The sequence below is a fragment of the Sceloporus occidentalis genome, unplaced genomic scaffold (genome assembly GCF_023333645.1).
Source record: "Sceloporus occidentalis isolate IW3139 unplaced genomic scaffold, rSceOcc1.0.p SCAF_6, whole genome shotgun sequence".
NCBI lineage: Eukaryota > Metazoa > Chordata > Lepidosauria > Squamata > Phrynosomatidae > Sceloporus > Sceloporus occidentalis.
This window is the reverse complement of record NW_028316986.1, coordinates 3,061,362-3,084,702: the sequence shown is the minus strand read 5'-3', so window position 1 is coordinate 3,084,702 and position 23,341 is coordinate 3,061,362. Positions and strand designations below refer to the sequence as shown.

Sequence of the window (23,341 nt, the reverse complement as noted above, 5' to 3'; positions counted from 1 at the left end):
AGATTGTTGATATTCCTTCTTCCTGCCTTCAGTCCTCCTCCTTCTGTGTCCAATCCTGCTCTCCATATGATATGTTCTGCATACAAGTTGAACAGATAGGGTGAAAGGACACAGCTTTCCTGACCCCTTTGCCTATTAGGAACCATTCTGTTTGTTTTCTGTTCCAATGGTAGCCTCTTGTCCTGAGTACAGATTCCGCATCAGGACTATCAGATGTGTTGGCACTCCCATCATGTCTATAAGGGTGCTCCATAGACGTTCATGATCTATGCCATCAAAGGTTTTGCTGTAGTCTATAAAGCACATGCTGATTTTCTTTTGGAGTTCCCTGGTGCACTCCATTAGCCATTGTATGTTCACAATGTGGTCCCTAGTGCCTCTTCCTTTCCTGAACCCTGCTTGGACCTCTGGTATTTCTTTCTCCATGTATGATCGGAGTCTATGTTGTAGAATTTTAGTTTAGGATGTTATTGTTACCCAAATCGCTAGGGATCCTTGGAGCTACCCACAAATTAATATGTGTAGGGGAATTTTTAACAGCTCAAAAGAATAACATTTTGGCCGAGGCAACAGCAGCCTTGGACCAACCTTGTTTATGCCGAATCCAGATCCCACAGAACATCAGAGGCAAGTCCAAATACGTTTTGGCATTTTTTATTAAGGAAATAATCAACACACGCACACAACACATGCACTCACACACCCACAAGAGCTAAGAAACAAAGGTGGGAGAGATGAATAGTTTGAGGCTTTGCTAATGGCAATACTTACCAATGATGACGCTTGCTTCCAATTGAAGGAATAGACATGAGACTCAATGGAAGCCTGGGGTGAAGCTGGTTACTGAGGGATTTAGGTGCAAACTGGCAGCATAGGTGCCTGCTTTTACACTAGGCCTAGGAGCCGCCATTTTTGCACTAATATTTACTCAAAACCTTAGCTTGGGGGCAGAAACCAAGGCATGAAAGAATTAATTTGTTGCTAAATGGTTTTCCAGGGGGAAAAGAATGGTCAGGAGCTATAGTAAATGTCTTGAATATCGTAAACAAAGGGATTTGCACTCCTTGCCAGAGTCACCTTTCTTGGCCATAACCCACTGTAGCCCTCTAAAGACAAAAGAGATTACCTTATATACTCAACTGTAAGTTAACCTCATATATAAGTCAAGGGCAGCTTTGGGGACCAAAATTATGGATTTTTATATGATCTGTAGATAAGTTAAGGGTAAAACCTAGGGTCATGTAATGAAGGATACAAAAGATGAAGCAAAGGAAAACAATGGCAAAGAATTTACAAAATCCCAGCAGTCACAACTATTTGTACTCATACTAAACGCTGGATGGATGAGAAAGTAAAAGTCAGTGCTTCCAGGGTATATTAAACTCTTGCCTTTCACCAGAGGATGGATATATATATATATATGACTTAAATTACAGTACTTATATTGACCGTGTATAAGTCGACTCAGGTTTTTTGGGGGGTCAATTTCTAACCTAAATTTCTAGACTTATACATGAGTGTATGGAGTATGCTGGCGCCTCAGGAGATCTCATCATGGTGGGTGCCTTCCTTGCTCCCTTGCTAGCGCTAACTGGTTTTCCAAGTATAAAGGTTGTGATGCTTCTGCCATGGGATCATTCCCAGGTCACTTATCCCAGCACCTCTGTTAATATTAACTTGTTATTAAATATGAGGGGTGATCGAGGGTCTGGTCTTTGGGGTAACATAATTGTTACATGAATAAATATACTCTCTAGTACAGATGTGTCAGTGTGGTGTAGTGGTTTGGATATTGGGTTGCGACTCTGGAGACCAGGGTTCGATTCCCAGCTTCACCATGAAACCCACCGAGTGACCTTGGTCAAGTCACACTCTCTCAGCCTCAGAGGATGGCAATGGCAGACCCACCTCTGAACAAATCTTGCCAAGAAAACCCCATGAAAGGGTTACTACAAGTCAGAAATGGCTTGAAGGGACACAACAAAAGCAACAGATGAGAACAGGAGCCAACATCCTCTTCCTATCTGGCTCCCAAAGCAGCAGGCTAATCATTTGGGGAGGGAATACTACTCCAGATTTAAGTTTACCAGTTGCTAGTAGGGGCAGGGACAGTAACATTAGGAGCAATTGCTTGGAGGAGGAGTGAAGTAAGAAGGGAGTGGTATGTCTGTTTGTTTGGTTTCCCTCTTCGCCAGCTGAAACCAAATGTGGCCCTTGTGTGAAAACAGATTGTGCACCATTGACACCATAGTGAGTGTGGGGAAAGATCTGCTATTTACTGTAATAAGCGATAAATGATGTGTGATAACTGTGGCTGGCACATTCGCACCAGCGGCAATGGAAGAAGAGGAATTGACAAGTCTCTAAGACCCAGACGTTTAAGTGATGGGATTTTTTTTTAAAGGTGCTTTATTTATGTGCACATGCACATCATCATCATTATTGTTGTTGTTATTATGATTATTTTATTTACATTTTCCCACCTCTCCCAGTGGATATGCATATAAATCTATCTGTTTGCCTTTACCAGTGCTTTTCCGCATGTGCACATCATTTATAGACAGGTAACAATGAGCGTCAGAAGTAATTCAAGGCAATGTGAAGTCGAAGAATTTTTGTGGGTTTTTCGGGCTCTGTGGCCATCTTCTAGAAGAGTTTGTTCCTGACGTTTCGGCAGCATCTGTGGCCAGCATCTGCAGAGAATGCTGCCATGGAAGACAGTGGGGTATATATATATGTGACGTGGTGTGTGTGTGTGTGTGCATGCGCATGCGCGCACACACACACACACACTGTGTGACCCTTGGTTGAGAGGAAGTGATTTCCATGTTAATCTGTGTATTGCTCTGTTGTTGAATGGCAAGGCCTCCGGGTGGGAGGATATGCAAGGAGGATTTGTGTCTGTTTAATCAGAGATCCATTCTTTGCTCGGAAAAACCCTGATCCTGGGTGGTTTTCATTTGCATTTGCTGGGTCTTGATTTTAGTGTTTTTTCAGGATTGGTAGCCAAACTTTAAGCATTTCTTAAAGACAATGGATCTCCAATTAAACAGACACAAATCCTCCTTGCATATCTACCTCCCTGAAGGCGTTGCCATTCAACAACAGAACAATACACAGATTAACGTGTAAATCACTTCCTCTCAAACAACAGTATATATACCCCACTCTCTTCCATGCCAGCATTCTCCGAAGATGCCAGCCACAGCTGCTGGTGAAACGTCAGGAATAAACTCTCCTAGAACATGGCCACAGAGCCCAAAACCCCCACAAAACTATATAATTCAAGGCAGTTGGAAGTGTGGCCGCTTAATCTGAATTGCCTCAAATAGCCTCCCTGTTACTCTTAATAGTAGCTATGAATCTGGACCCTGGGTTTTACTGTATGTATGCATCTGCCCTGGAGAAGTTCCTATTTTGGATTGCTTCTCCCAGGATTCGGTGGCTATTCTCGTCGTGTTGGAAAGGGGATTCTGGAGGCTGCAACCCACCAAAAGTAACATACCCGAGCTCAAGTAAGGAACCATCCCAAACATTAATACCCCCATAACACACACACACACACACACACACACACACACACACACACACACAGGTAATGTGATTCTAGCTATACAGTACTCCTGCTATCAGGAGTTGGCAAGGGCAGGTGCAATGGAACGGAGAAGCTGACCTCAGCTGAAATATCAGCATTTCAGCTCCACGTACATTTCAAAGCTGCTTTGGAATTACTTCCTGATCCTGTTCAAAGCTGACTCAATCCCTTGCAGAAATCTCAAACCGCCACCCGCCTGGGTTCATGCATCTAAAAATCAATGTAGGGGGTGTTGGTTTTATCCCCCCCCCCCAATTAATTCCCCAAGGTCTCTGGGTATCATCCTTCCTTTCTAATGCAGCATACGTTGTCTCTTTGTGCTCCAACAGAATGATAAAGATGAATCAATATCTCACTTCAGAACCTAACAGGGGAGCATCTCTCCTCTGTCTCAGCCAGACCTGAACTGGGAGAAGTTACATTGACTCTGGAGTCCTCTGGTGGCCTGTTTTGTTGCTGCTGTCTTCAAAAGCTGAGAATCCTACATCAGGGTAGCATAGCTTTGAAATCTCTGCAAGTGGAGCACAGCATCACCCAAAATCCACAATGATTCCTTTACTGAGATAACAAAAATCCACATTATACAGCAGTCCCTCCACATTCTTTGGGGTGAAGGACCCCCATGAATGTGGAAAAATTGCAAATAAAAAACACACTATTCCTTTTAGTTAAGAGAACTCCTCTTTAGGAATCTCCAGTGCAACTCTGTGGTCAACATCTGCCAAAGTTGATCATAGAGTCATGCTGGAAAACCTAAAATGCCCAGAGAAGTGTTTTCTCTAGGAACGTCTAGGTTCTCCAGCACAACTCTATGGCCAACTTCTGGCAGAGTTGCGCTGGAGGGCCTAGAGATTCCTAGAGAGAGCATATTAATCACAACGGCAAATAATCAAATCTGCAAAAGTCAAAGCCACAAGTGTGGAGGCCTGTGTATGCTGCAAGCTTTCGAAGCTCCACTGGCTTCTTCATCAGGCAAAGGTGTCAATAATGATACAGCAGGAAAAACAATTGATGCTGTTAGATAACCTTGCGTTTGGTCAAGATGTGGTTGTAGTCTGCAATTCTGATGGTATGGAAGGGTATTCATGTAAGGTGGACCCCTTCTCTCCTGCCATGTGGATGCTGGGAGATTCAGTCTAGGAAAGAACTTTAAATTCCATTTGCAAGATGAAAGCCTACTGCCTTTGAGGTCCAGTTTGTCTCAAATCTTTTGTGAAGCCACAAACCCCTTTCTTAGGAGGAGAACACTGAATATCCCAGGAGGTCTCCATGGTATTGCATCAGGAAAACCTTTAGGTGTTGTCAAGGTAAAATATGTTCCGATTTAAAAGAAAAAAATGTTTTACCTTTGTTCAAGGCAGAAACCTCAAATATTAAAGTCCCAGTCCATTGGCTCTCTTTCTGGCGGCTGAAATGTCCTATCTTCACCTTAGGAAATTTATCCAGGGGTAGCCATACTGGCCATATAGCAAAGTACAGCATCGTCCAAAATCCACAAAACAGTGATACCTTTCTTGGAGTTAGGCACAGAATGAGCTACAGTTGGCCCTCCATATCCATGGATTCTTTATCCACAGATTCAACCATCCATGGCTTGAAATGTATGTGTGTGTGTGTGTGTGTGTGTGTGTGTGTGTGTGTGTATATATATATATATATATATATATATATATATATATATATATCTCCTTGATTTTGCCCTTTTATAGAAGGGACACAATTTTACTATAGCATTATATTTGATGGGACTTGAGTATCCATGGATTTTGGTGTCCATGAAGGTCCTGGAACCCAAATCCAATGGAGACCAAGGGCCCACAAAAGAGGACAAGGCACCGAAAAATGTAGGAAATTCATGAAAAATGCAGAACATTGCAACATAAAATCTAAAAACACTACCGTAAAAATAAATTTATTTCATATAGTTTATTTACAGCTATACTGCCTATTTGTTGTTGTTGTTGTTGTTCTTGTGTGCCTCCAAGTCATTTCCAACTTATGGTGACCCTAAGATGAACCTGTCATGGAGTTTTCTTGTCAAGATAATAATAATAATAATAATAATAATAATAATATGCTTTATTTATATACCGCTCTTCCGAGACAATCAAAGCGGTTCACAGAATCATTTAAAAATGTCACATCTTAAAAAGCAACCATCACTACATATCCATCAATAAAAATCAATAATAAACAAACATCAAGATTTGTGCGGAGGAGGTTTGCCACTGCCTTCTCCTGAGGCTGAGACAGTGTGATTTGCCTAAGGTCACCCAGTGGGTTTTTATGGCCGAGCTGGGAATCGAACCCTGGTCTCCCGAATCATAGGCCAACACTCAGACGGCTATGCCACACTGGCTCTCATATTACCTATTTGTTGTTGTTGTTGTTGTTGTTGTTGTTGTGTGCCTTCAAGTCACTTCTGACTTAAAACCCTAAGGTGACCCTATCATGGAGCTTTCTTGGCAAGTTTCTTCAGAGGGAGGTTGCCATTTGCATCCTCTGAGGCTGAGAGAGTGTGACTCAACCATATTTTTCTGATGAACATATCTTCATTTTAAAAAAAATGCCTTGGTGGCTTTCCCTATACTTACAGAACTCTGAGGATCCACTAATGTTTAAAATTGTACTTTGCTAGCACCAAACCCTTGTCTGAATCGACATTTAAATCATTCCTTTCATTAGGGCATTGTGCTGAAATTAATGGGACAGAAGGTTGAAACGTAGGACATGTCCTGGAAAAGAAGAATATCTGATCAGTCTGGCTATGGAGTTTATCACACTGGGGCTAATTTCGACATTAAAGAGAGATTAAAGCGCATTTAAAGCATCCTACAAATGGAGTGGAAATGGCAAGTAGTTGGGCAAATGATTATCACACGTAATTGTGCAAATAAAGTGATATCGGAAATGCATTGTTGCTGAAAGGAAAAAGATGTGCTTTAATGCTTATTTGTGGCCACTTTAATGGTGGGTTTTGTGCAATGTTGTGTGAAATCGTTACACGTAATTACGCGGTTTTCCCAGGATAAACTGACAATCTCCTTTGTGTGATAAACTAGTGGATTGGGCAATGTTATGCAACTGAATTAAGACCCAAATGTGCAACTGGTGCCCAAGCAAATGTGCAGCTGAAGGCACAAGCAAAATGCACATGTGCATCCATGCACACAAACATGCTTGTCTCATGAGTGTCCATGTGTTCTTGCAATGGCATTGAATGTGCAATGCTGCAAGCTAGATCTAGGCAAAAATGTCTAACTGCTTCTGTACAAGAATGAACCCTCGTGTCTTCCAACTGTATGATTCTATGATTGTAGCCAAAGCGTCTTTTCTTTCTCCTCTTCTCCTCCTAAAGATTCCTCCTCCAATCTGGCATCTGCCAACTGACTACAACATCCATACTCCCCAGTAGGCAGCCCAAGAATGGTGGCGTTTGTAGTCCAAATCATTCTCAACTGGGATTGGGGAAAGTCAACTTTTAAGAAGATTTATCTTACCCGATGACTGTACCGTGTTGTAAACCTTGTCTGCTTTCTCTCGAAGGAAATGCAACGAAGCTATCAAGTCACATTCAAGCACATGCTTTGACTTTTTGGGTGATAGTTGTGGCATCATCCAAGAGGACTTTACATGCATCTGAAAAAAATTGATGGGGCTGAATAATTATATATGGATTGAGAAAGAATTTGATTTGGAAAGGAATGAGATTTGGATTGGAAAAGAAATAGATTTAGATCATCGTAGGGGTGCAGTGAATGTCTACCACTTTCCCCAATAGATATCTAGAGCCTTGTTATCTGACTTATCTGTCAGCCATAGTTTTCCATTACAGACAAGTGTCCCACCTTACAAGGGTGTTCTGAAGGTAGAATGCAGTAACATCAAGACTTTTGCAAAGTAATTTTTGTATGCAGAAGGAAAATTGGGGCACATTAAGAAGGAGGCTGATAAATTAGGATTCAGATGAGGACAGTGCAGTAAAAATGGGTGTCGAAAAGAAGTCTGATGAGAAAAAGTTAAATCAAGTATTTTTAACCTGGATAAGATCCTATTTTGGCAGTGTGGCAGGCAAATGATACTTGAAGGGCTCTTGGACACAAGTTGGCAAAGACTTGTTCTGTGCTATAGCAGAGTCACGGGCTGAATTTAGTGGGTTTAAGTTAGAGGAGGGTAGAATTTGGTTCAACTGTAGGAGAACTGTGTTAGTGATAAGAGCAGCCCATGAATGAAGGGATAAATAGACTCTTTCTTGTCGGAGGCCTTCAAATAGAGACCAGACAGTCGTCTTGAGGGGATGCTCTGCTTTCCAGTTTCATAGAATCATAGAGATAGAAGAGACCCCAAGGGCCATCCAGTCCAACCCTACACAATCCAAGCACCTGCAACATATCGCCATCCCACCTATGTTTAAAGAACTCCAAAGGAGACTCCACCACTCTCCAAGGAAGTGTCTTTCACTGTCAAATAGCCCTTACTGTCAGGAAGTTCCTCCTCGTGTTGAAGTGGAATCTCTTTTCCTGCAGCTTGCATCCATTGCTCCAGGTCCTGTTCTCTTGAGCAGCAGAAAACAAGCTTGCTCCCCTTCAGATACTTAAACAAGGCAATCATATCACCTCTTAGCCTTCTCTTCTCCAGGCTAAATCTACCCAGCTTCCCAAGTTGTTCCTCATAATGCATGGTTTCCAGACCCTTCATCATTTTGGTCATCCTATTTTGGACATGCTCCGGTTTCTCAACATCCTTTTTGAATTGTGGTGCCCAAAACTGGACACAGTATTTTTGCAGGTGGGGCCTGACCAAAGCAGAATAGAGTGGCCCTATTACTTCTCTTGTTCTAGAGACTATACTTTATCGATGCAGCCTAGAATCTCATTGGCTTTTATAGCTGCTGCATCACACTGTTGGCTCATGTTGGACTTGTTGTCTACTTGAACTCCTAAACCCCTTTCACGTGTCATCTTGTTAAGCTAGGTTAGCCTTTGACAAGGTTTCCCATGAGATTCTTGCAAATAAGCTTGTAAAATGCGGACTAGACAAGGCAACTGTTACATGGATTTGTAACTGGTTGACCGGCCGAAGCCAAAGGGTGCTCAACAATGGTTCCTTTTCATCCTGGAGAGAAGTGACCAGTGGGGTCCCACAGGGCTCTGTCCTGGGCCCAGTGCTATTCAACATCTTTATCAATGACCTGGATGACAGAATTGGGAGCATACTTATCAAATCTGCAGATGACACCAAATTAGGAGGAATAGCTAATACTCCAGAGGACAGGATCAAAATTCAAAATGACCTGAACAGACTAGAAAGCTGGGCCAAAGCTAACAAAATGAAATTCAACATGGAGAAATGTAAGGTATTGCACTTAGGCTGGAAAAATGAAATGCACAGATACAGGATTATGGGGGACACCTGGCTGAATGAAACTACATGGGAAAGGGATCTAGGAGTCCAACAGTGCGATGCGGCAGCTAACAAGGCCAATGCGATTTTAGGATGCATCAATAGAAGTATAGGGTCTAGATCAAGAGAAGTAATAGTGCCACTCTATTCTGCTTTGGTCAGGCCCCACCTGGAATATTGTGTCCAGTTCTGGGCGCCACAATTCAAAAAGGACATTGAGAAACTGGAGCCATGTGTCCAAAGGAGGGTGACTGAAATGGTGAAAGGTCCAGAAACCTTGCCCTATGAGGAACGCCTTAGGGAGCTGGGGATGTTTAGCCTGGAGAAGAGAAGGTGATATGATAGCCTTGTTTAAATATTTGAAAGGATGTCATATTGAGGAGGGAGCAAGCTTGTTTTCTGCTGCTCCAGAGTCTAGGACCCGGAGCAATGGATGCAAGCTGCAGGAGAAGAGATTCCACCTCAACATTAGGAGGAACTTCCTGAGAGTAAGGGCTGTTCGACAGTGGAACGCACTCCTTCCTCGGAGTGTAGTGGAGTCTCCTTCTTTGGAGGTCTTTAAGCAGAGGCTGGATGGCCATCTGTCGGGGATGCTTTGATTTGGATTTCCTGCATGGCAGAATGGGGTTGGACTGGATGGCCCTAGTGGTCTCTTCCAACTCTATGATTCTATGATTCTATGATTCTATGATAGGTGTCCCCCATCCTATATCTATACATTTCATAGCACATTTCCTGCACTAAAGGGGTAGTTTAGGTACTAGGAAGATTATAATCTCCCCTTCCCAATCACCTTTCAGTTCGGTGAAAGCTACATTCCTTGGTTTGTCTTTTCCATGCCACTATTTCCTCTTTTATTTATTTGTTCTGTCATAGAATCATGGAGTTTAATGGGACCCTAAAGGTCATCTAACCCAACCTTCCACCTGTGCAAGAATTGCTTCCAATTATCGCCATTAAAGACCTCAAGATGGAGTGCTCTGTTTTCCATTTCCAACTTGAGTGCCTGCCAGACGTCCCTCTCCTTGGACAGTCTTCTGGCTTCTCCATCTCTCCCCAAAATCCTTCTCCAAGCCTGTTGTGTTTCCTTAAATCCTTCGGCTTATCATTGCCATTGACAATAGGCACAATGAGGTCTGATGTGACTGTAACCCCCACCCCAATAAACCATCCTTCTTCTTCTTCTTGCCACTTTCACGTCCCCTGTGCCTTAGTTTCTGGCCATTTGTGTTATGGACTAGATCATAAGCTGATCATGAGTGAACAGTGTGATGCAGCAGCTAAAAAAGCCAATGTGATCCTAGGCTGTATCAATAGATATATAGAGAAGTAATACTGCCACTCTATTCTGCTTTGGTTGGGTCTCACCTGGAATAACCCTGTGTTCAGTTCTGGGCCCCACAACTCAAAAAAGATGTTGAGAAACTAGAGCATATCCAAAGGAGGGCCAACAAAATGTTGAAGGGCCTGGAAACCATGAAGCCCTATGAGGAGAGACTTAGGGAGCTGGGGATGTCTAGGAAGAGAAGATGAACAGCTAATTTTTATGTTGTTGGTAGCAAGGAATTCTGATCTCTACAACAACAACAAAACAAGTGACTTGGGAATGCCTAAGTCCAACTGATGCCATTGTCATTCACCACCAGGACACCAGTCAATATCATGCTCAGGATTTTGGACAAAAGAAGGTCACTAGACTGACATGAAATCCTTGCTGACTTGCTGCCTCCTCCTTCAGCAGAACATAAATATGCCCCCTCCTCCTCCTCCTCCTCCTCTTCTTCTTCTTCCTCCTCCTCCTCTTCCTCTTTCCCTTCCCATCCTCCTCTTCTGTTTTTCTTCTTTCTCCTCATCCTCTTCTTTCCTTTTCTCCTCCTCCTCCTCTTCCTTTTTCTTCCTCTTCCTCCCCTTCATCTTCCCTTTCCTCCTCCTTTCTTCTTCCACATCCTCTTCCCTTCCCTCCTCTCTTCCTCTTCATCTTTCCTCCTCCTCCTCCTCCTCCTCCTCCTCCTCCTCCTCCTCCTCCTCCTCTCTATTTTCCTTCCAGCCCCTTCCCTCCTTTCCTTTCCCTGTCCATGGTGCTACTGCCTGGAAGTGTTGGCAGGAGGGGACCAGAGCCGCCCAGGGAGCCGGGGCTTCTGCTCCTGACAGCCTGATCCTCCCAAGAGGCCCAGAGGACCCCTGCCCCTTCTCTGCCTGCAAAGAGGGGCTGACCCCCAGCTGAGAGAGTGTGGGCTTCCCCCCTGCCCTCCTCTCTGCCTCTCCTGCCCAGAGGAGAGTGGGCATCCTGGGCGCAGCTGCTCTCCTGTCTCAGAGAACACACAGAAGAGCATCAGTTCTTGCAGCTGCTGCATTGGAAGAGGGAGGTTTTCCCAGGGACTGCCTGGCTTCTAGAGCCAGAGAGAAAAGGGATCTTCCTCTGGCAACTTCACTCCTCCTGAACTCCCAGCCAGGAGCAGGGAGATGTGTGCCTGGAAGCGCACAGTCTGCCTTGGACTCATGCGCCTCTGCTCCCATGCTTAGCCCATTACATGCTTCAACTTGAAATTGTGAGGCAGAGCAAGGAGGAGGCGGAAGGATGCTCTTCGGCCAGAGAAGGTCTACCTGGCTTACACTGGGAAGCAGATCTCACCCCAGGCTCTTCATTCTCCCCTTAAGTCCCTCTTTTCTTTTCCTAACAGGTAAGTGCTTCTGCTTTTGCTCTCCTACATGTACAGGGAATGCATGATGGAAGCAGACCTTGCAACCATTGCACATGCTTTGCCTTTTGAGGGGCTGTCTGCCCTGAGGCAGACCATAAGGAGCTGGTATTGTTGGGCAATGGAGTCCAGGCTCCCAGCTGTCCAGAAAATCAAGGACTACAAACCCATCCCAGCCGTAAGTAAGGTTAGGGACCTGTACTAGTTAGTGGCATTAGATTTGTTAAAGTTTATGTTACTGGCTTGACTGAAACAGCTGTATTCTGTCACTTACCTCTGTGTTCCTGTAGAACAAGTGGCCTTGTATGCAGTGATATGCTTTTGCTCTAGAACTTAGTTAGAATAAAGCTTTTCTTGCCTCTCTCATGCTCCTTTTTCATGTGCCTGAAAGCATTTGTGGAATTACATTTGGCCCTCCATTTTCGTGGGGGATCCGTTCTGGTGCCCCCGCAAAAACAGAGGCTTGTGCTTATTCAAGCTCCATAGGTTTAATGTAGCACATGCCCCATTGAAAATAGCAGAGATTGCCCCGCCACAGATTTTTGAGGTTGTGGATGCTAGAGTTAGAAGGGGCGACTGTATTTAGCAAAGTCCTGGTGAGTTTCTAAGGGAGAGGATCAGGTAATTCACCAGGTTGGTGGCAGCTATTGGGAAAAGCTGGTCTCGAGGGGTCCCATCCGACTCAGCAGGAATGGAAGGGGGACCCAGAGGACCTTCAGCAGTGGCTTCTGTGTGCAAATAGTCATAACAGAGTAGCAGCATTTGGCTCTATGCCTAAAGAAGAGAAAGATAGTGATGCTGTTTCCAAGTAGCAGCTGAAAGGAAGCAAAGTTTTCTCTGGTCCTGATCCAGCAGGACTTTCCCTTGCAAGCTTCTTCTGAAAAAGAAGGAGAACTGCACAAGAGGGAGAGTCCAGGACCCCATTCACACTACGAAAGAACCTGGTTTGGAAACTGGGTTATTTCTCTGTCATTCAGAATTAGAATCATAGAAGAGACAACAAGAACCATCCAGTCCACCCCCTTCTGCCATGCAGGAACTCTCAGTCAAAGCATCCCCTGACAGATGGCCATCCAAGCCTCCAAAGAAAGAGACTCCACCAAAATCTCCAAGGAAGTGTGTTTCACTGTCAAACAGCTCTTACTGTCGGGAAGGTCTTCCTAATGTTGAGGTGGAATCTCTTTTCCTGGAGAAGCATAAAGCAAGCTTGCTTCCTCCTCAATATGACATTCCTTCAAATATTTAAACAGGGCTATCATGTCACTTCTTAACCTTCATTTGGCACCGGATCCCTTAGCGGTTCTTTTTTGAAGAACGGCAACAATCCGCATCTCCATTAGTGTGAATAAGATACTGGATTGATTCAGATCGCACAGCCACTGTTCAAGAAATGGAGGCACCTCCATTTTTGATCTGGAACAGTGGCCAATGGGAACTTCAGACTGGATTTAAATGCCACAGAGAGATTCGTTGTCTTAAAATGTAGTGGGAAGAGTGAATCGATTTTGAATCGATTCATAGATGTGAATCTCTCTGTGTAAAAAACATAAGTGTGACTGGCCCCCAGGAGAACCTTCTGGCAGATTCTGTTCCCCTTGATATCTGGGGCAGAGCGGTGGTTCCTGTGGGTTAGTGGCAAATCTGCTCCGGGTATCAGTCTGAACTTTAAAGAACCAGTCCAAGGGGCTGATTGCCAAGACAGGTTGAGTAACTTGCTCCTTTCACATTCAGACTAAAAGCCAGAGTGGATTCATTTCCTTGCTGGCATGGAAACCACCACCAACAACAACTGTCTAGTTATTATTTTTAATGATTACTGTTGTGTGCCTTCAAGTTGTTTCTGATTTATGGCGATCCTAAGGCCAACCTATCATTGGGTTTTCTTGGCAAGATTTCTTCAGATGAGGTTGCCTTCCAGAAAATACAGCATTTGCTTCTTGAATTAGATTTTTTTAAATCCCCATGAAAGTAAATGTTTCTGATTATTTAGAGAAGAATAAATACTCCCAGTCTTAACTGGGAGGCTCTGGAGAGAGCAGTCGTGGCTCCATGTTGCTTTTCCAGAGACCAGTCTATAATGAAGGAACACATGCAATGCATGCAGGAATTGCAAAGGATGTGAGGATCTGTAGCTGAGCCAGCAACCTCTCTGGTACACACTGACAGATAACCATCCTACTTTGCAGGGTTGTTGTAGGGCTTGCTAAACCGCATCAGGCTTTGAATATTTGAAATGCCCAGCACATTTATTTGCTTGGAGGAAGAGGAGGTAATGGTTTGACTACTGTTGTGTAGAAATAGCATTACTTCAACAACCAAACTGTAGTGTGTGTGTGTGTGTGTGTGTGTGTGTGTGTGCTTGTGTGTGTGCACCTTCATCTGTTAACAGTTTTCCAAGATTAATTGCTAGCACCCAAACTCCGAAACATGCTGTTGATTTGTTCAGCTTTAGCAAGCAAGACGTGTCAGGTGCTGTGCCTCAATTTATTCCACCCGTAGCAGAGGAGGGTCATAAAAAGGTGTGTGTAAAAAATCCTTGGAGTCTAGTCCACCTTGAGGACTAGACTCCAAGGCTGCATCTGCACTGCAGAAATAGTCCACTTTTGACACTGTTGATTTATGGCACCCCCATGAATCTCATAGGGTTTTCTTGGGATCCTCAGAGGTAGTTTTGCCAGTTCCATCCTCTGAAAGACAGCCTACTGTACCTAGTATTTGTGGGTAGTCTCCCATCCAAGTAACAACCAGGGCTGACCCTGCTTAGCTTCCACGATCAGATGGGATTGGATGCCTTTAAAGTTTTTAGGTCCCTTTTCAGAACTATAACTCCCCAACATTTCAGAACTCTCTATTTTTCTCTGCTTGAGTGTGCCTTCAAGTTGCCTTTGGACTTACGATGATCCCATGAATTTCAATGAGATAGGTTCACCTGAGGGTTGCCATAAGGAAGGCACACGACAACAACATGCCCGTCCATACTATCTCTTTTCTTACAGCCCTGTTGTGTAGGCTGGTGTTATGAATGCTCCCACATGCAATGGATGGGCTGAGAAGGAAGCTGGAGAGAGTCCCAGCATACTCAAATATTGCAGGAGGTGGATTCTGGGGATTGCATTCCACAGAAAAGTTAGCTCTCCAAGCTCCAAGCTGCTCATCTCAGAGCAAAGACACAAAGTCTTTCTATCAGTGAGTTTCTTTTCAGTTCTATTGCATCTCTGATTTTTCCAACCAATTCCTTGACATAGTGCAAATGGACATGAGAAGAACCAGGTTGCTTGTAAGAAGAAAATTCCACCAACCCCACATCTGGTTGTGAATAGAAGCTGTCCAGATTGACTGATAGATTGATAGAATTGGTTATTGAGTGAGTTAGTTAGTTAGTGAGTTAATTATTTTGACACTTTGAGAAAAAATGTGAAACGTTCTGCAATTGGACCCAAAGAGAAAATGCAGCCAAAGCGAGCAGAGTTTCTCTTGTAACCATGGATTTTCCATAGATTTCTGTCCCGCAACCTGTAATTGGCTTTTTGACATAAGAAACAGGGTGACAACTCATTCCTTTGTCCCTGCAGCCCTTTAAACAGCTCAGCAACCACCAGATCAATGCTCCAGAGAGATCATTTAGGGCTTATTTGTACTCAGTAAAAAATGCCTGTTCGTAATGAAAACCAATAAGGCACTTTTTAAAGGATAATAATGAGGAACAAAAATGGTTTCCAAGCAAAGGCGACTATATTTCCCTTCCTAAAGGAGCTGTTACCAACTCTTGCTTCTTTAAAACCAGGGTGGGGATCATACAGATTTCTGAATGTTGTTAAACTACAACTTCCAGCATCCTTGGCCAGCATCACTGGGGGCGAGGAACGCTGGGTTTTGTGGTTCGACAACATCTGGAGGGTTGCACAATTCCCATCTTATTTTGAGAACTCCTTAATTGTGGGAAGCTCACTTCTTGTGAAACTGAGAGAGGGGCAGAGCAACAGAATAATAATGAGAACTGTCTGCAGTCCTAAAATCATAGGAGTTTATCACACTGGGGCTAATTTCGGCATTAAAGAGAGATTAAAGCGCATTTAAAGTATCCCTCAAATAAAGAAAAAATGGTGAGTAATTGCACAAATGATTATCACATGCAATTGCAAAAATAAAGTGATATCAGAAATGCATTGTCGCTAAAATCCCGAAAGTAATGCTTCTTTGTGACTATGTTAATAGTGGGTTTTGTGCGACGTCGTGTGAAGTTGTCTCACGCAAGTACATGATTTTCCCAGGTTATTCACAGAATAAACTCCCAATCTCCTTGGTGTGATAAACTCCATAGAATGATAGAGTTGGAAGAGACCCCAAGGGTCATCAAGTCGGGCCCCCTTCTGCCATGCAGGAACTCACAGTCAAAGCTCTCCCAACAAATGGCCCATCTTTGTTTAAAGACTTCCAAAGAAGACTATTCCAACACCCTCCAAGACAGCAGCATCTTGCATTATCAAATACACTGGTGCCTCGGGATACGAAATGATCGGGTTACGAAATTTCCGGGATACGAAAAAGTTGGATTGGCAAAAACTGTTTTGGGTTACGAAATATTTTTCGGGTTACGAAATTCATTTCGGCGCGAAATTCAAATGCTGCAAAGTGCAGCTATAGGCTTTCCAGCGCTTTCGGGTTACGAAATTTTCGGGTTACGAAAGGAATGGCGGAACGAATTAATTTTGTAACCCGAGGCACCAGTGTAGCTCTTACTGTCAGGAAGTTCTTGCTAATGTTTAAGTGGAATCTCTTTTCCTGTGGTTTGCATCCATCGCTCCATGTCTGAATGTCTGGACCAGTGAAAAACAAGTTTGCTCCTCTGTCAGTATCACTTATTTATTGCAACATTTGATTGTGCCTATCACATCATGTCAACAAGTGCAGATTTTCCAAGTTGTACAGAGCATGAGTGAGCAAGCCCACTCTGTGATAGGGAGTGTCAGCTGAGTTTTCTCTAGAGATTAGGCATAGGAAAGGATTATGCATGCTCATGTCTGGATGCACATGAACCTGACCTGCTCCTGCACTCGCAAACATTAAACATAGCTGTCTGGAATGAAAAGGCCATGCACTCCCAATCTGACCTTTTTGAGCAAGTAGGAGAGCCAGCATGGTATAGTGGCTTGAACGTTGGACTAGGATTCTGGAGACCAAGTTCAGTTCCCTGCTTGGCCATGGAAACCCATTGGGTGACCTCAGGCAGGTCACACTCTCTCAGCCTCAGAGGAAGGTAACAGTAAACCTCCTCTGAATCAATCTTGCCAAGAAAACCCCATGATAGATTTGCCTTAGGGCTTCCTTAAGCTGGAAAAGATGCACAACAGCAGCAGCAGCAACAACATTGGCCAAGTACTACACAAATGGAAATCCTCACTAGCAGAGATTCCCTTGGTTAGTGGTATAGTGGGTGAAAAGACCAGTAGGGCTTCGGACGAGGAGGCTTAGGATGACATGCAAAATGTCCTATTATGCTAACCTTCATGGACTGTTATACTCATTCTCTTGGTTGGTTTCTCCCAGAAGCTTCAGCAGCTTCAGATGATGCTACATTTTTGGCCTTCTCTGGTGTTAAACTTTCAAAACTTTGGCATTTGACTATGTGTATCATCACCACATGCTTGGAACAGGCTTGGGATGTAGGAAGGAATTTGTACCAATTACCTGTTAAGATTGGACAATAGCCACTGTTTTGGCCACTCATGGACTGGTGCTTGGAGAAGGGCTTGGGTTTTATATATATGATAATAGCATACATAGCTCCAATAACCAGAATATCAAGGAGGTTTCTTTATTGAACCACTTGGCAAATGAGGGCCATGGTCCACTTGAAGTCACCAAGGCTCATTGAAGGAAATGAGGGTTTGCATGGCTAAGCGTGATGCCTTGGCTCCTGCCTTCCGTTTGTGAGCCAAAACCTGATCACTTAAATTAGAGAAAGCCAGCCAAGAGTTTCTATGTGTGCCAAGATGAAATGAAGAGTGACTTCCCCACCCAGGCTGTCTGAGGTGGACTGGAGCCTTCCAGTACCAAAGGATTTACAGAGTAGAAAGTGGCAGACTTGCATGCAAATCGTGTCGCTTTGGCCTTTCCCCCCCTCCATCCTCACAACAAATTCCTTAGCTTCAAAGGGAAGCACATTAGAGAGGAAAGTAGATTCAAATACCTAGTGACATGATGGGGTCGGTGGGGAGCTGCTTCCTCTCAGGAATCCCACTTCTTCATCTGTGAAATAAGGCTGGGTCTTTGTGCCATCCTTTTCCCCAACTCTGAGCAATGTGCATGCATGTGTACGATTTTCATTTGTGTGTTTACATAAGAATACATGTTTGTGCATCCTCAAGCATTCTACACATGGGACAGTGTTCTCTATCAGCTAATTAATGAATTAAGTTTAACGACCAAATGCATCTGAGGAAGTAGACTCAAGTGTAGGAAAGCTCATGCTGCCAACTGGTTTCTTTCAGTTAGTCTCAAATGTGCTACAAGGTAAGAGTACATGTGAAAGGGATATAGGAGTCTTAGGAGATTATCACATGGAAGCACTTACTGTCGGTAAAACATGGGCAAAAGGTTCCTGAAGCATGAAGATGTGATAGCACATCACACTTCTAAAACATCATTAAGGTGTTCCGCTTCTCTCCCAACAAAGCGTTTGTGGAGCAAACATTTTTGGAATAACAAGATCTTCCATTATTCAAAAAATGGCTATTCCACGAACGCTTTGACAACGAGAGAGAAGTGGGATACCTCAATAAAATTTTAGAAGTGCGATGTGCTATCACACTTTCACGCTTCAGGAACGCTCCAGGAACCTTTTGCCCACAGTATGGCTCCATGTGACAATCCCCTTAGGGGACCATCAAAGGTGTGATGTGGCAGTTAAAAAAGGCAATGTGATCCTAGGCTGCATCGATAGGAGTATTGTGTCTGGATCAAGGGAAGTCATAGTGCCACTCTATTCTGCTTTGGCCAGGCCCCACCTGGAATATTGTGTCCAGTTCTGGGCAACTCAGTTCAAAAAAGATGTTGAGAAACTGGAGCATATCCAAAGGAGGGCCACCAAAATGGTGAAGGGTCTGGAAAACATCAAGCCCTATGAAGAATGGCTTACAGAGCTGGGTATGCTGGATTAAGGTGATGTGATAGCCCTATTTAAGTATTTGAAGGAGTATTTAAGTCACATTGAGGATGGAGCAAGCTTGTTTTCTGCTGCTCTAGAGAACAGGACTCAAACTAAATGAAAAGAGATTCCACCTCAACATTAGGAGGAACTTCCTGACAGAAAAGGCTGTTTGACAGAGGAACATATTCCCTCAGAGATTGTGGTGGAGTCTCCTTCTTTGGAGGTCTTTAAACACAGGCTGGATGGTGATTTATAGCAGGTACTTTGATTTTGTCTTCCTGCATGGCAAAAGGGGGTTAGACTGGATGGCTCTCAAGGTCTCTTTCAACACAATGATTCTATAACAAGATCAAATCCTGTAAAAAAACACTTTCATTAATATTTCCATAATAGTTTAAAACGTAAAACCAATACAATTTTACAGTCAGTTACCTCTAATATGACGTCCCTAACAGACGTCTAACTGTGCCTTACTGACTTGACTCTAAATAATCTCCCTTTCTGACCCTGACAAACTCTCCTTATATCTCTAACTCCTGTTCCTCACTCTTCTATACACCAGCCTTTGCAAATCCCATTCAAATGCTCAACCATTCCTCAGTCACTCCCATCATTTTGTACTTTTACTCCCTCCCAGCAACTCTTTACCTTATGACCTATACTATACCACTGACACCTAACCATGTTTTACTTTAGTTCATCTAACAAAAGCAACAGCCTTCTCTAAAATAAAAAAGGCCATCTCATAGCAGTCTCATGCTCTCATTTTCTTGTCTTCCCCTAGGAAATGTTTCTTTGGTGCTTAACCTTCTTGCCTGAGGAATCGCTCCCAGCCAGACCTGCCTTGACTGACCGTCGCGTATCCCTTTGACTTCCCATCGGAGCATCTCTTCTTAGCTGGAGGGGGACCTGCAAGGGATGAAATTCCTGACAAACAGACAGCTACTCTCATGGTGAAGTGGACCAGGTCCTTCTGAGGGATGGGCTGGAGTGATGCACTGTGAGCGTTCAGCTGCTTTCTTCTGATGGACATAGTCAGACCCATTATCGTCTCACCAAAGGGTGACCCTTGGGGAAGATGTACTCCTCACACCGCCCCCAAGCTTCAGAGACATTGACCATGAACAAAGGGAGATCTCCAGTTCTTTTAAACTCTCAACCAGACATTTTGGTGGGCAGGTAGAAGCAACCACCTCTTGGAAGATGGTTTGGTTTAGGAAAGAGCTCTCGGTCTTTAGGATCCTCGTGTGCTACTTCTTCGCCTTTTTGTCAGGTAAGGCTGTCTTTCTCCTACCTTCTGAAATGACAGACTTAATCCTTTCATTCAGAATCAAGCAGCTCGTGGTGATAATTAACAGGAACAGTGGTTTCATGGAGAGAAATGTGCAAATGAGAAGAGCATAGCTCAGTGAATGACAGTTTAGATAGAGAACTGATATTGCATTTAGAAAATCCTAGAGTTGGGCCATCCAGTCCAACGTGCTTCTGCCATGCAGGAAGACACCATCAAAGCTCTCATGGCCAAACAACCTTTGTTTAAAAACCTCCAAAGAAGAAAACTTCACCACTCTCCAAGGCAGCATCTTCCACTGCTGAACAGCTCTTATGGTCAGGAGGTTCTTCCTGATGTTGAGGGGAAATCTCTTTCCCCATAGTTTGCATCCATTGCTCTGTGTCCTAGTCTCTGGAGCTGCAGCAAACAAGCTTGTTCCATCTTCCACCCTTCAGATATTTTAACATGGCTGTCATGCTCCTATTGAACCTCTCTTCCCCAAGGTAAACATACTGAGCTCCCTAAGCTGATCCTCAGAAGGCTTGGTGGTTCCCAGATCTTTCACCATTTTGGTCACCATCCTCTGGACATGCTCCAGCTTATCCACATCCTTTTTGAATTGTGGTGATCAGAACTATGGAAAATAGGGGGAAAGGAGATGGGGGGCAAGGAGAGGCCAGAGGCTGCTCTTGCCCCAATTGCTGCAGGACTGTGGTGACCTCACAGGCATGGTCCTGATCCAGGCTGCTACTGCAGTCCTAAACCTGGCTTTTCGTCACTCCTTTTTGTGCTGGCTCTTCTAGGTTTGTGTGGTCTAGCCTGGCTTCTGGCCACATTCAGGGCATGCACCATGTAATTACCATGCCCCCAATGTGGCCTGAAGCTGACATTTTTGGCCCACCTGTTTTAGGCCACGGTCTTCCAGGTGATAGAATTCAAAGACATAGCCATGTTAGTCTGGAAATGCATCTGAAGAGGTAGACTCAAGTCAACAAATGTTCATGCTACCAACATTAGCTTTTTGAGACTTTCAGTTGGGAGAAAAATAGGATGGCAGAAGGGGCCAGATCGGCTTCATGGCAACTGCATACCACAGCCCCATTCTGCCTTGAAGCCGCCCAAAAAAGGAGTGGCAAATAGCTGCTCCTTTTTTGGGCAGCAAAAAGCCAACTTTTCTGGCTGCTCTGCAGCCGGAACCAGGCTTCATGACTCTCTGGCAGCATGCAGCCTGTAAACAATGCACCACCAGAGCATCATGAAGCTACCCCTTTGTAAACAGGTGGATGGCTTCCAGGTGGCTTGGGATCATGCGGCATGTAAACACGGTTCTCACATGCCATCTGGAAGGTAGTGCAAAGTGGTGGTCTGTTTCACCCCTTGGTCTCAAAGTACTGCAAGATCCCTTTGCATACTGATCTTCCAGGTGAGGTCATGAATTACATTTGAGCATTTAAGGAAACCCAACTGCAAAATAGCATTTAAGTTGAAACTAGAATGGAGCAGTGGCAAGTTTTACATCTGCGTTGTTCCTTGGCGCACTCCAGTGTCAGTTAAGCGTGACTATTGCCTTCTGTGACTGCACATGAACACACCTCTACCTCTGATGTCTTTTGATGGAGTTTCCTGCTATGACTGAGCTTTGGGTTGTGATTCCAGACAAAGCCAGAGCAACACTGGAGGCATTAAAGTGGATATGTATTTACCCCTTTGGGTTGGACCCATCCACTCGCAAAGCCATTGATGTCTAGGGCAGTGGCATGATGGGGGCAACTTCTTGCTTGGAGGAAATGTAAGTTCCTAGTCAACAGCCTTTAGTGTCTGGAATCTCACTTGATGGGATCACTGCCTCACTAAGGAGTCAGCTTTCTCTAATACTCTTTTCTCCAGACTCACTTCACGTTCTTGGCAGCTCTGTAATCCTCTCCATGGATGCCAGGAGCTGTTTATCAACAAGCATTGCAGAATCTGATGTCTCCCTGTCAGCTTTTATGACTCCATCCCAAATCTTATACAAGTCTTGTGAGCTAAGGTTTGGAAAGTTTGAAACCGGCATTAAAGACTGTCACTTTTGTGTCCAGAGAAAGATTGACAAAGCTACTTTGATATGTTGCAAAAGCACAGGAATGACATGATAGAGATCCACAGTTTATTAATTCCATGAATATCCCAGAAAAATAGCATAATTATGCGTAACCATTTCATACGACAGCGCAGAAAACCTGTCATTAAAGTAGTCACAAAGAAGCATTAACGCACATCTTTTTACTTTCAGGATTTCAGCGACAATATGACAGTGCACAAAACCTGCCATTAAAATGGTCAGAAAGAAGCATGAATGTGCATCTTTTTACTTTCAGGATTTCAGTGACAATGTATTTCCTGTATCACTTTATTTGTGCAATTGCATGTGATAATCATTCGCGCAATTACTCACCATTTCCGTTTCATTTGCTGGATGCTTTAAATGCGCTTTAGTCTCTCTTTAATGCCAAAATCAGCCCCAGTGTGATAAACTCATAGAAACTGGGAATTCAATAGCATGGACCATCCTAATTCAGTGATATATTCTGGGATATATCTTCCTTTACACTTCACTTCAGTATTCAGTGATCTTTACACTTCAGGATCTTATCAAGTTCCTTCATAACTGTTCTTCCAAGTCCTCGTCTTCTTCTGATTTCTTGACTGCAGCCTCCATTCTGACTGAGCCAAAACGTAGAAAATCTTGAACTATTTCAGTATCTTCATCATCTCCTTTAAAGCTACGTAAATCATCTGCAGTCATTATTTTTGTTTACTTAATGTTCAAATGTAAACCTGCATTTGCCCTTTCTTCCTTGACTTTCTTCAGTAATCATTTTCTGCTAATAGCACACATCTTAATTGGTTTACATTCTTTCCTCCAATTTTCACGTCTCCTTCTTTCGAATCTAATGCTGCTCTGCATGTGATACATTCAGTGGGCAAGTTAAGTAGATAGGGTGATAAAATGCAGCCGTGCCTGACCTCCTTGCCAGTTGAAAACCTTCCTGTATTTCTGGATTTTTGTTGGTTTTTCGGGCGATGTGGCCATGTTCTAGAAGAGTTTCTTCCTGATGTTTCACCAGCATCTGTGGCTGGCATCTTCAGAGAATTCTCTGAAGATGTCAGCCACAGATACCAGAGAAATGTCAGGAATAAATTCTTCTAGAACATGGCCACATCACCAGAAAACCCCACAA

General features: G+C 43.8%; 1 protein-coding gene across 2 annotated transcripts in view; it reads left to right on the top strand.

Annotated features, from left to right (window-relative positions):
* Window positions 1-11,359: 11,359 nt before the first annotated feature.
* The window catches only part of LOC149310329 (neuronal acetylcholine receptor subunit alpha-2-like), a 31,305-nt gene continuing 19,323 nt past the window's right edge, over window positions 11,360-23,341 (top strand). For both annotated transcript variants that reach the window (XR_016281638.1, XM_089528736.1), the window contains exons 1-2: window positions 11,360-11,679; window positions 19,632-20,120. Coding sequence is in view for 1 of the 2 variants with exons in the window: in XM_089528736.1 (XP_089384862.1) it covers window positions 20,051-20,120 (70 nt within the window). In the remaining variant the exon portion in view is untranslated. The remainder of the gene's footprint in view (window positions 11,680-19,631; window positions 20,121-23,341) is intronic.